Genomic DNA, 13,233 nt, shown 5'->3' with positions numbered 1-13,233 from the left:
CCAGAATATAGAAGTAGTGGATAGGTTGACGCCCATTTTTATGTACATAATCAACTACAAGAGAGGAAGGATTTAAATCCTTTGAACTTAATGAAAATTTTCTTCGTGAACATTACTTTCGTGTTGCTTTTACAAATATCAATCTCTGAAGGAATCATTAAAGTGGTAGGACCACAAAAAAATTCGTTTAAGAACGAATAGGAGAACGACACAAGTGGGTTCATCACGCAAGAGATCTTCATCAGAATGATTATTTGTTTATAATTCTTCGCTGATAACATCGACTGGCTATCCACTTATCTGTATGTAATCAATTTTTGGCCGTCGGAAAGATTTGATAAACCGTAATGAGTGTTCTCACTAAGATAATTAATTTGCATTTTTAAATATACGATATAAATGGTTTCGGTGGGAGAGAATGGGGAAATTTTTATAAGATAACACCCCCCGCTATGAGGAGTTTTGCTGGATGAAGTTTAAATTTTATTTTATCTGGTTTATTTTCCTATTAAAACTGGAATAATTATTGAAATTGTTAGAGATTCTCATCAAATATCCACCTTTAGAAAACAGAAGAAGGGATTTTTATAAGGTTAATACATCGACTGTAAGGATTTTTACTCCAAACCTCATATTGCTCCTCCAGTTTTATTTTCCTATTAAAAACGGGGGTAAATGACAAAAATCTTATTAGATATTCTAAAATCACTTTAATTGAAGCGTGTTTCTACGCGTAAAACAAATTTCAGAATTGTTTTAAATGTTTAAAAAATAAATTTACAATGGCATTAAAATACCTAACTTGTTCAGAATCACTTTAAGAATATTTATTTTCACATAAAATTCTTTTCAAAAATTTTTCCAAGAGGATTTGTTGAAAGAAACCATCCAGAAGGATCCCTGCAAAATACCTAACAATTTCGAATATCTTTAAATATATCCCTCCGTGGAGCTTTTATTACAAGAAAAAAATTCCCTAAAAATGATTGTTCGCAATAAAAAATAATAAAAAAACCTTTGTTTCAAAAGTCGCTATAAAAATTGATTCATAAAATATGCCTATTTTATTTTTCTCGCTCGTAAGTCTAATGGGGATTTTTCTCGAATGCTTAATAATTTTTTAATCAAAATATTATTATTTAAATACTAAACAGTTTTTAAAATATAAATTTCTTCCTCCAAAATTCGCTTTAAAAATTATTTAAAAATTATCTATTAAAAAAATTTTTCAAAAAAAAGTCCCTAAATATATTTAATAAAAAAATGAGCAAATAAAAAATATTTATGAGCGAAAATACAATTTTTTATTAACTCTCGACAACGAGGGATGCCTCCTCCATTCCGCCAAAGACATCTTTAATAAGAATGAAGATCGGTGAAGAACTTTTAAAACATGATAAAATAAGTTTTTAAAGGTATTCTAAAAATAGAAAGAGGTGATCGTAACATAGAGAAAGAGAATCTAAAACAGGAGAAAGGACATCTTACACAATGGTGAAAGATTGAAGAGGCAGTAAGGCCTCAAAGATTCACGGATAAAGAAAGAAAACGCATCAATAGTTATAACCCCCCGCTCGGCAACGATATAACGATTTTAAATTTAGAATATCTTCTCGTTTTAACTAAAATAATCTTTAAAGAAATGAAAAATAAAATAAAATAAAAAATCGTAATTACGCTTCATTACCACGCTTGCAAGAGACAACCCAGTAGATAAAGAGCACGTTTTCGGTATCAAAAAATGCAATTTTGTATACATACATTAAGCGTCGAGGGAGTTTAAGATGCTTATTTCTTTCTTATTTAAAGGTTTCAATATGAGAAAACACGGCTTAAGGCAGAGAAAGGGTTATAACATCAAAAAGACCATCAGCGAAACTAAACAAACAACGATGTAATAATAATCTCACGTGACATAAACCAATATATCCGAAGCAAATAAAGTAGATATGATATTAATGAATAGAAAAGCGTAAACTTTTCCAATATTTTTTCGATTTATGTGGCATTTTAACAATAAAAAACAAACAAAAAAATATATATAAATATATATAATTATATACACACACACAATAAAACAGGAGCAATACCAAAAGCGATTAATATTTAACTTTAAAAACAAAAAAGGAAACGGAGAAAAAAACTGTAGAGAATTCTATATCTACCACAAAACGCTGTAAATTATTCGTGTATCTAATACATAGTGTATAATGTGTACAGTTTTAGTACATTTGGCGAACGTTAGCTTGCACGAAGGACAAAAGAATCGATATGTCAAAAACATATTTCTGCATTTGCTACCGAGGCAGAGTGAAAAATTTAATGATGCCTTATTTGCTGACTTTCCGTAGATTTCGGTTATGTCTTTGGTGACCTGTCACGTGATCCACCTTTAGAAATATTCGCTAACATCCGCCGACGCTTAACGTGTTGTTTTTGTCGCAAAAAACCAACCGCCGCCTCCTCCCGCAATGTAATTTTGGTGAACTAAACGAGAAAATGTATCCATGCCCATGCTAATAATCAACCAAACTTAATTATAATTCACCTGGTATCGAAATAACCCGAATCGAATCAAGCAAAAAATCATATATAAAGCTGCATATATAAACATATATAATCGGCCGATACAGGATTTAGAATATAGATGTACCGTTTAATCTATAATTTAAAACAGTTTTTTCTTCATTTTTAATTTGTTACTATTGTAGTAGTAGTAGTAGTAGTAGACAACATTGACCAATTTTTATTGCTATTTTCTAGGATGGATTGTATAAGAATCGATACTGCCGCGCGCCCGACATGATAAAATTTTTAGCATAATTTTTTTTTTATTTTTCTTGTGTTCCAAACGAATTAAAATGTCGAGAACACAATACACAGTCGATAACAGAGTAAAAATCTATCATTTCGCCTTTCTTTCCTGCTTGCAGATCGATAAATTTCCGAAGGAGAACGAGAGAAACAGTAAGAGAGCAATCAAATAGGATCGTGTTCGGTGCGCTTGTATTTACCACTTAAGTTCAATGCTACACTGTAACTTATCGCGAATATATTAAATTATGATATAAAAATACTACTTAATGATAAAATTGAATTTATAAAATGTTATTATACGACGTTTAAACCGATCTAACCAGAAAACTCTCTCTTCTCTCATGGCGCTTAGACTGACAGCTCTATTACCTTTCGCGTGACAGGTTTAGTTGTTAGTTTAGGTAAAAGCTTTAACTTAAGTTATTTAAGTAATTAATAATCTATGAAAGATTTTGTTATGAACAAAGATTTATCTCACCTGTTTATGGTTTAATAATCCCGAAGAAAGCTCTCAATCCGGAGACATGAAAGAGGATGCACAGTGTTGCCACAATGCTGCAGTGTTTATAATAGACAGCAGAGGACGCTACGATTTGTTTCTTTAATTATCTAACTCGTCTCTAGATGGCGGTAAAATGCGGCTTTATATATATACATACATACATATAATTTTTTTTTAGTTTTAATTTTTAAACTAGATAAAAATTTATATAGAATATATACGAAAATTATTGATTTTAAAAGTTAAATTAATGAGAAAAAACACTCGATTTATTACTAAAATTAATAAAAATAACTGTAACATTTAGCCGAATAAACCGTATTTTAATCGAAAATGACGTCATCCGTTACGTCGAATTTAAGAACTAATTTATACCAGATACGTAATATTTTAAGCTGAAGGTTGCAGATTATGAAGCGAATTTGACACAGAAGTAATAACATTTAAGATTTGTATAAATTATTTTAAATAAAAATAAGAATATATTCACGATTTGACGTCATTTTAATTGAGAGGTTGATTCTGAAATAAATAAAGCAACATCATTAATGTGATTAATTGTTATCATTATCGTTTTAATATATGATTTCCATAACAAAATATTAATTAAAAATCTATATGTAAAATATTCTTATTTTAAATTTTTAAAAAATTATAAAGCTATCAAATAATTAAAATTTTAAAAATTACGAAAACATTTTAGACATTAAGAAAAAAGCAAAATTTTATAAATTAGTTAAATATGAAATATGTGCAAATATTTCGCTATTATTTTTTCCCCTATTCATTTTATAAATTAGCACAAATCACGTGACGCGCTGCCATTAAATTTTGAAAAATTTTTTAATTTAATCATACAGGTGACAAATTCTTATAAAATATTTTAAATTTTCATAACAATCATTTATAAAAGAGCACTTAACAAATTGAACATCTAGGCTCTTTACGTAATTTGTCACATGATTGATAACAAAACTGGAAAGCGATGAAAATGATTTTTGAATCACGACACCTCTATCTGTAACTTAAATTTATTACAGTGTTTCGAAAATTTTTAAAATAATCTGTAAAAGTGAATTAATAATTTTTAAAATTTCATTTTATTTCGAACTGAAACTTTTAAAAAATTTTATTCGGTAGATGACGCTAGCATCTTTTTAAAAAAAAAAAAAATTTCGACGCCATCTTGTGACAAATCTTTAGTTACGTAAAGTTCAAAAGCAAGCCAAAGATTTATGATTTTAATATGATTTATTTAATAATTTAAATCTTTAATTAAATTTTGTAAATTTTTTATTAATTTTATTTAGTATTTAAAATTTTTTTACACAAATGGGAATCGTTCCGCGCTATAAAACAAATTATCAAAACATTAAGTTCTTTCATCCAATTTGGCTTTTATTTTTTCATGTTATTAATTTTTATGTTCAGTTAAGGCCTTAGAACTTCTAATTACTGTTGAAATATTGAAAATAAAATACAAACTAGATTTAGAATTATGAAATAACACGCTCAGTTTTCTCTTTGCAAACGGGAAACAATACGTAGCTGCTTTTCTGAAGGATCCGGGTTCGGGTACAGTCCGAGTGTGATGTTTCTGGAGTATTATTTGAGAAATGCTTCAAAACATAAAGGATATTTGCTAACCAGTTCTGATTTGAGTCCTATAACTTAAACACAAACAAATTCATAAGTTGTGAGAATTAAAACTAATGCGTAAAAATATTTCGGCAATTTCATAAGATTCAGTGCTTACATTTTATTTATTTACTTTTTTCATATAAAATTTCAAATGATAAAATCAGGATCACAAGCTAAACTCGTTCTGCTCTGTGTGCACTAACTCGTAAAAGGTTTTGCTCTGCTCTGTTCTTTTTTTACAGACTTATTGTGAATTTGGCCAAGCCCATGATGGAACGACTGGATGGTGAGAGACAGGGTCCTACATTTTCGGGGCTGACCATCCCCAAAAATGTCTGAAATTTTTCAAAAGCCCGGATTCTATTCTTGGTCCTCCATAGCGGTACGCTCAGACTTTAACCGCTCGGCAGCCAGTCGTCACTGCCTCGTACTGTGAAGTTACGGTATAGAGAACTCGTACTTAAAAACTGATCAACTGTTTGGTGGAAGGAAAAGATTTCTAAGTTGTTAAAGCTTACGATCAGAAATCAAATGATCATTTCAAATCACTCTTCCTTCTCAACTGAAAGACAGGAGAAGAGAAAGAGCAAATTCGTTTCTGGCAACAAAATTATTCAACAGGAAATGAAAGAGCCAAGTCTTCCACGAACACTTTCACTCTTATTATTCTTAGCAAACATGCATGGAGATATTTAATCGAGTTCCGTATACCCTTTGTCTGTTTTCCTATTCATAAATCCAGTGAATAAATTAAATACTAATAATTTTAAAAATTTTATCTGAAATTATGGAGGCAAAAGGATGCAATTATGGTTCGGTACTCAGATTCGAATTCTCTCAAGTCCTTCTAATAGATGATTCGTTTTCGTGTCGTCGGGTTCTGCGTTGGTTTGCAAAGTAAAGTTATCCAGTTTCTTCGACTTGAATGAAACTAAAATTAGCGCAATTAGTTGAAAATGGAAATTAAGCAAGTGGCTTTAATCTAGAATTTCTATCAGTCACGCAATAAATCTTCATATAAAAAACTGCTGAATAATTTACTCAAAATTTGAAAATTCGATTTAATATTCTATAATTACATATTACAAATATAGAATATTAAATCTAATTTTTCATGGTTTAGAATCGCGAAAAAGATAAAATTAGCATACCTTACTGTCAGAAACTATCGATTAACTTCTTATTAATGGGCGTTTATAATTGTCAATAGCCGTTATATCTTGATTATAAATATAATTGTATAAAACTAAAGATCTGTGGGGTCAATACTTTTGTTTTAAGTAAAATTCATGGGGATTCCCGAACACGTCATAAGATCGATTATCCAAGTTAGCGAATTACCGCTTTTTTGTCAACATATTTAGTTCGTAACCGGCAATTTGGCGAACCAACTAGGCATATAGGAAAAGGAACACGCACCAAAATTTAGGTATTAAATCGAGTCTTGTTAACAATTGAAACTAAGTTCGAATATAAATTCAAATACATACTATAATGCGTAACAAAGCGATATAAACGTGTGATATATATTACGTACTCGCGATTCATTATCTATTTATTTATTTTTATGAATATTTTCCTCGTTAGTTAAACATTAAAATATAAATTAATTTGATTATAGAATTACGAAACGTGATAAATTTATGAACGAATCAATAGACATCGAAAGGCGACCATTGTTTAAAAAAATTTAACTAAACGTTGTACACGTGACGCATGCGCAGTGTTTAAATGCCTCCAGGTATGTCGCTACGTTTCCAGGTGTGGCCACCTGTCCGAATTTTATACTTTTTACAGGTAATTTAAGTATTTATAACGTAATACGAATCTCAAGACATGGCCAGAAAGTTTTCGGAAGTTAGAATAGGTGCTTATGTTATAGCAACGATTTGTTTGATATTGATTTTTTTGGCATTTACCACGCCTAACTGGTTATCATCCGATAGAAGAGCTTACGGTGCAGAATTTGTCAAATTGGGCCTATGGGAGACATGTTTTCGTAGTTACGCCAGTGGCTTTGACTTAAATAAATCGAAATATTACGTAGGATGCCGTTGGATACTTGCCGATGAATATCAGAAACTTCGAAAAGAATTGGAGCCGCCTTTCTTCGTAGCAGTTCAAGTTTTCTTCACTTTCGGATTCGTAGCAACCGTTACGGGTTCTATACTGATTCTAGTCCTTCATCTCTGTTTGGATCGTCGAAAAGATAAACTCATCATATCCGTGATTGCCTTGCTCATGTTGATAGCTGCCTTGTGTTGCACGCTCTCTGTCATCATTTTTGGAGCCATGGGGAACAGAGAAGGATGGATGCCGGATCCTCTTCACAACTACCTCTCCTGGTCGTTCGGACTGGGAGTGGTCGGAGCTTTCTTCTTGTATGTGGCCTCCATTCTGTTTTATTCGGAGTGGCGCCTGCTGAAGAAGAGGGAAAAGCGCGAAGACTACGAGCGTCCTTACGTTTTCACGCAGACAGGAATCAAAGACGCTAACTGTTAGCATGCATGTTTTTCCACATTTCGTCAAATTGCACAGAATCTCCGTCCGATGCAGAATCTCTTTAAGCAGAATTTATTGTCCAAAGAATCTACTTACTAGTTGATTTAGCTATCCCTAAGCATACATTCTATCTCACTCTGCACACAAAACATGCCATTATAATTTTGTAATGTAGTAATACATATTTGTCAATTGTTATTTTGTGTAAAATCCAAGGAAAACAAATGTTTGCTTTATCATGTTTGATATTTGATTCTTTATGATACATGGATCTATAAGTATATTATGGAAGTTGAAAATAGAGAAAAATCTTAAGATACCAAAGTGTTCATTCCTACTTGTTGAGCCTATGTCATCGTGAGTGTGACACGATGCTGCAGTTTCGTTGTCGTAAAGGACATAAGATACAATAGAATGCATGTTTAACGATAGCTGTCGATTTACATATATATATATATAATTAAAGTACAATAGCTAAATGAAGAAAATATTTTCTCAATAGTCTGACAGGGAAAAACTTTTATATATATATTATTATTTTAATTTTTATCATTCTAGAATCAGAAATAGGATATGTTTTGAAAGGATTAATCTTGTGTAACGATTGATACCATTGCGTCCATTATCGTACTTTCATCAATTTATATTTTATTGTAAAGATAATTCATAATTAAATAAATCTTTAAATTGTATTTGAATGTTTTTATTTTAGAATTACAACTTGTAATAATAATAAAATATTTTTTTTATATATTAAAATATTTGTGTATGCGTTAAGTTAATTAAAATTTTAAATCATTTGGCATATTTTTTATTAAAACTGTTTATTTTACAATGATATTAACATTAAATTATTACAGTAACAAGATGCATTCACATTTTGATGTTAATTTTATAGCTGTGGGGTGTATGTATTTATACATATATAAATTAAACTATTCTGATATTAAAAGTGATTTATTGAAGACAATTTATTTTAAAATTGCCAAGAAAATTTGCATTTGGAAGTTTATGTTTGAGAGTTTAATGTTTTAACAGTAAAATTTCAATTGATTATTATGGATAATACCATTGCATGTGCATATAGAGGACCATAGTGTGAAAACATCACTTCAAAAATTTTACTTTAAAACTAGATATGATAAAACAATATTTTTTTCACTTTGTTGGAAATTAAAATTGTAACATAAATGTTTATGAATTAATGTTAATGCCAAATATGATAGCAATATAAGTTTATTCAAAATCTTTTGTATACGATTTGTAAATGTATTTATATTAATTAAAGCTCTATTTTAATTCAGCTTTCTTTTCTTTTCTTTCGAAGACACAATGTAGTGACGTAAACTTAAACACTGGGCGAATTTTTCATCCTTTTTATTCGGTTGGATAGGATTAATTCAGCTTGTTAATAAACAAACACACAAACCGATCCAAACCAGATCTTAAATTTTCAAAAAATAAAATAAAGATTCAATGTTAACTGCACAACAAACTAGTTGGTGAAAGATTTATTCATAGATTTATTTTGTATACAAAACTTTTTTAATGTTAATATGTTAATTTTATCATCATCATAAATATAAAAACCTAATTTTCTCACATCCAAAAGAACTAATCCTGCTTAGTGATCTTCTGATGGAGATTTTTGCAGTCAAATAAATGCTTTTGAATGTGAATGGTTTGCTGTAACATGAGCAGAAAAACATCTTCGCATAACAAATGGGTTCTTGAACGAGTTAAAGTAATAGAGATGGAAACATATAACAAACCAACATACAGTTTAAACTGAGACCAACATTAAGAGATACTATTGTCCTTTCTTTTTCTGTAGTACCATTTCCCTTAAATTGTTTTCACTTTCCTTTAAACTTCTTTCCAAATAAACTTTGTTATTCTAAAGAAAAAGAAAAAGAAATAACTTTTTTTTTAAATCATAAACTTTATTTTCAAGTTCTAAAGTTAATATTTTTGCCCAATTTAATTTATTAGAAGAGTAGATTGACCTAAATATGGATCTTATTATGCTCATAGCATAGCATCATGTACCAGAAAAAGTAATTTGTATCATACGAATAATTTATTCTAAAATTAAAATGTTTTAACTTTCAAACAAACATGAAGCAAATCATGATTTTGTCATACATATCTATAAAAATTATTTCATATAAAGTAGATTCATAGACTTATAAAACACAAAACTCCCATAAATCTAATTGTATTTCAATAAGATATTTGAATAAACTATTAATGAACATTTTAAGTTTTCTAAAAAGATCTTTCAAGTACTTGGATTTAAAATTCACTGTCATCAGACTGAAAATTTTTTAAAGTATTAATGTAGGTGATCTAAATTAGAGCAGTCAATTAACGAGATATATTTTAAGATATATCTTAAGTTAAACAGTTAAAAGTTGAGATTCACTGCATATTATTATTTATGATTCAGTCACTACCATCAAAATGAACAGTTTCAAACTAGTCTATATCTAAATCTAAATAAATACGAATGATTGTTCGCTTTGCACTTATAGGCTGTTTGACCAATTTCTTCAAAACTCAGCAGTTACATTTACATACATCTAACTTAGATAATGTCATACATACTATCCCAAAATATTTAATGAATTTCTATATATCAATTAATTTTTGTCCACATTTGATTTGCTGGCTTTACACGTAGTGCCATCTATTGGCAAAAATTTTTTTAAAATAATATACTAAATATAATTCATGCAAAACAGAATATAATTAAATAATTTATATTCACTTAATTACTGCAACAACAATGTAGTTGGAAACAGACATTGTATTATTGGCCACAGGTATCACAGAGCACTCGTGTGTTCAATCCAAAGAATTACACTGAGAAAATCACATTATTTAATTTTCCACATTTAACAACTGTGGTTTTTTCATTTCTGATTGGTATGTTCTTAATTGTAATAAATGCCCACCATAGCCAAATGGATAGAACCATCTAACACTGGTTTGAGCATTACCAACAGGCTGGGCCACATGGAGTTTGCTGGGTTTCTTCCCGCTAGTGATACCTAAATAGGGGGACAGTTTCTCGTAAAAGTCCTCCCAGGAGGTAACATCTTGGCAAAATTGAAAATATCATATCTTAAATTTTTTTAAGATATCATATTTTCAATTGCTGTCTACTTGACCAATGAAATTGTGCCATTTCATATCATCTGAGTTTTGTGATAAATGTGACTATCTTAAGCTCTTTATATCATTTTTGTTTTAATGTAAAATTTACATATTTCAAAATACCTTAAGTTGTTAAGTTCCTCAAACATAAATCTAATTCAAACTTTTGTTTTTGATGTAACAAGAAAGAGGCACAAGTTATGGATTGGAATGTAATAGATGTTTTTTACATCAATTGAAAGCTTACATTGAGCTGATTACAGAAATACAAAAATTTACACAAAAATGTTTCAACTTTCAAACAAATGCAGCAAATGATTTTGTCATACATATCTAAAAATTATTTCATATAAAGTAGATTCATAGATTTATGAAACATGAGACTAATAAAAATTAGATTAAAAATTAAAAATAATAAATATTACTATCCAATAAAACAACAACCTTTTTTTACGTTCTGTAGCCCTAGGGCCCAGGCTGGAAACAATAAAATTTTAATTACAAAGTCTTTAATTACAAAATGAATATGAATATATGTAATTTCAAATGCATAAAAGGAGAAAAAAGAAATATAATAAACTAAGAGTGTTGTATCAGAAGAGATAATAGGACCCATAGATTGTACTTCAAGTTCCTGTATGACACATGTTAAAATAAAGTAGCATTTATTATTTTCTAACCTTCAAAGAAATTAGTTACTGGTTCTTTATAATGAAATGCAAGCAATCAATCATAAGGTTGGGAAAAAAGGAGGAAGGAAGTTCTTACAAGGGGGAACACAAAAAGTTAAAAAATTTTACTAGTTAAAGGAAGAAAAACTTTTCAGATTTAATAAAATATAACATATTTCAATAGTAATGCTAATTAAAACTATACTTTGGTTTCTTTTGATCAATTTTTGAATTTCCAATTGGAGTAAACTGAATTTTTAGTAATTCTTTTATTTGTTCTAAAACACAACCAATGCATGACCCAATGAAATGACTTTATTAAGATTTTTCAATAATAATGCAGTCAAATCTGTCTATTACAGAACTCCAGTGGACCAAACAACTCTTCCGTGGTAGACAAGTTATCTACTATAAGGATCCAGATCCCTTGATTAATGCAATTAATAAATTTCTTAATGTTACTGCGTATATCAAAATCAACATAAACAATAAGAGGTTAAAAAAAACGTAAACAAAAGCATTTTTTTGCCTTTATTACTGCAGTTTCCTCAGTTAGATTATTAAAAAAAAAAAAATAGTAGAAATAATAATTTCTTTCTTGCTTTCTTTTAAATTATATTTTTTCTGCTGTTATAAATTTATCCTTGTAACCATTTACAAGATGAAGTTGTAATTTAATTGAAAATATTTACAAATATATGTTTAATTTATATATTTTGTATATATTTTAATTTTATTTTGGAAATTTATCATTAAAAAGGCAAGTTATCTTTAAAATTTAATGTAGCAAGCTGGCTAGACTAAATAAACAGAACATGCAATTCATAGTCATTACGACAGTAATGCAGTAATGCTCGGCAAACTGTATCCTTGTATTTGTTTAGTGTTTCCAAATAATGACAATATTGATCTTTACAGATAGAATTATTGATTTTTTGCTCTAATATAGAGTAACAAAAACCATATAGATATTTTCCATATATGATTTTCAATTTATAAATATGAAAAATGATATGAAATATTTGGATTACATTAAAATATAAAATTTCTGGTTCTTATTTTATTACATTTCATTATTATTTTTATATATTTAAATTAATAAAAGTTTACAAATATATGTAACAATTATAGATTATTATTCTAATTAAAACTAATTTTTAAAAAGTTTTATTAGTAAATTATTTTTAGATATTAAAAAAAAACCATTTTACAGATTGTATAATTCCTTACTATCATATCTTCATTTAGATAATATATGAAAGTATATATTCCATAAATTTAAAAAAACTGCTATAAATTGCTGAAGTAAAACCTTTGTATAGGCTTTGCTTCAGTTCTAACCCACATCTGTTTACACCAGTGTATACTGATATGTGTTATACAAGGCTCAAAGGTGTCTCATATCTCCAAAGGTATGCTTAATAATTTTGAACAAATGAAAAACTGTTTAAATATACCACATTTAAGTACTACACAATAAATTGCAAACTGCAATATCAGCAGATAAGTTGTCATGTAGCATAATCTGTATTCAATTTCAAATAATTTTTTTTTTACAGATAACCTGAAGATTTTCTGCATGGAAATACAGTAAAAACTTACTTAAAAGCATCAAAACATATATAAAATATTTTGGAGATAATCCATAAAAAGTATGAATCAATCTTAAGATCTTTCAGAATAAATTCAAAAAGTACTTTAAAATGTTTGTTCCCATTAATTTAACATATAGTTTTGCTCTATCATGGATCATTTTTGTTTAGAAGTTTACTCCTCCAACATTCTTTTATTTTATTCATGCAATAAAATAATACAGTATAATCTCTGATTAGTAGACACTGTTAGGACTGAGAAGTTTGTCTGCTATTCGAAAGTACTGTACTGTACATGCTAACGGCCATATTGTATTTTAACCTGGTCATTATAAAGTAAAGAATACGA

The 13,233-nt window shown here is 28.7% G+C and overlaps 3 protein-coding genes across 4 annotated transcripts in view; 1 reads left to right on the top strand and 2 right to left on the bottom strand.

The window, feature by feature from the left end:
* Positions 1 to 3,431, bottom strand: part of LOC136976071 (follistatin-related protein 5-like) — a 37,818-nt gene extending 34,387 nt beyond the window's left edge. For both annotated transcript variants that reach the window (XM_067271262.1, XM_067271263.1), the window contains exon 1: positions 3,296 to 3,431. The gene's annotated coding sequence lies outside the window, so the exon portion shown is untranslated. The remainder of the gene's footprint in view (positions 1 to 3,295) is intronic.
* Positions 3,432 to 6,682: 3,251 nt separating this feature from the next.
* LOC136976067 (uncharacterized) lies at positions 6,683 to 7,771 on the top strand. Its single transcript, XM_067271258.1, has one exon. It carries the CDS (start codon positions 6,797 to 6,799, stop codon positions 7,460 to 7,462), a length of 666 nt encoding a protein of 221 aa, XP_067127359.1. The 5' UTR covers positions 6,683 to 6,796; the 3' UTR covers positions 7,463 to 7,771.
* Positions 7,772 to 8,941: 1,170 nt separating this feature from the next.
* The window catches only part of Pfdn1 (prefoldin 1), a 28,517-nt gene continuing 24,225 nt past the window's right edge, over positions 8,942 to 13,233 (bottom strand). Inside the window, exon 4 of the mRNA XM_067271288.1 lies at positions 8,942 to 9,359. Within this exon, the coding sequence (XP_067127389.1) occupies positions 9,273 to 9,359 (87 nt within the window). The 3' untranslated portion in view covers positions 8,942 to 9,272. The remainder of the gene's footprint in view (positions 9,360 to 13,233) is intronic.

Source organism: Centruroides vittatus, unplaced genomic scaffold (genome assembly GCF_030686945.1).
Source record: "Centruroides vittatus isolate TY-2023 unplaced genomic scaffold, ASM3068694v2 contig_393, whole genome shotgun sequence".
Classification (NCBI taxonomy): domain Eukaryota; kingdom Metazoa; phylum Arthropoda; class Arachnida; order Scorpiones; family Buthidae; genus Centruroides; species Centruroides vittatus.
The sequence above is the reverse complement of the archived record's forward strand: the minus strand, read 5'-3'. Positions and strand labels throughout refer to the sequence as shown.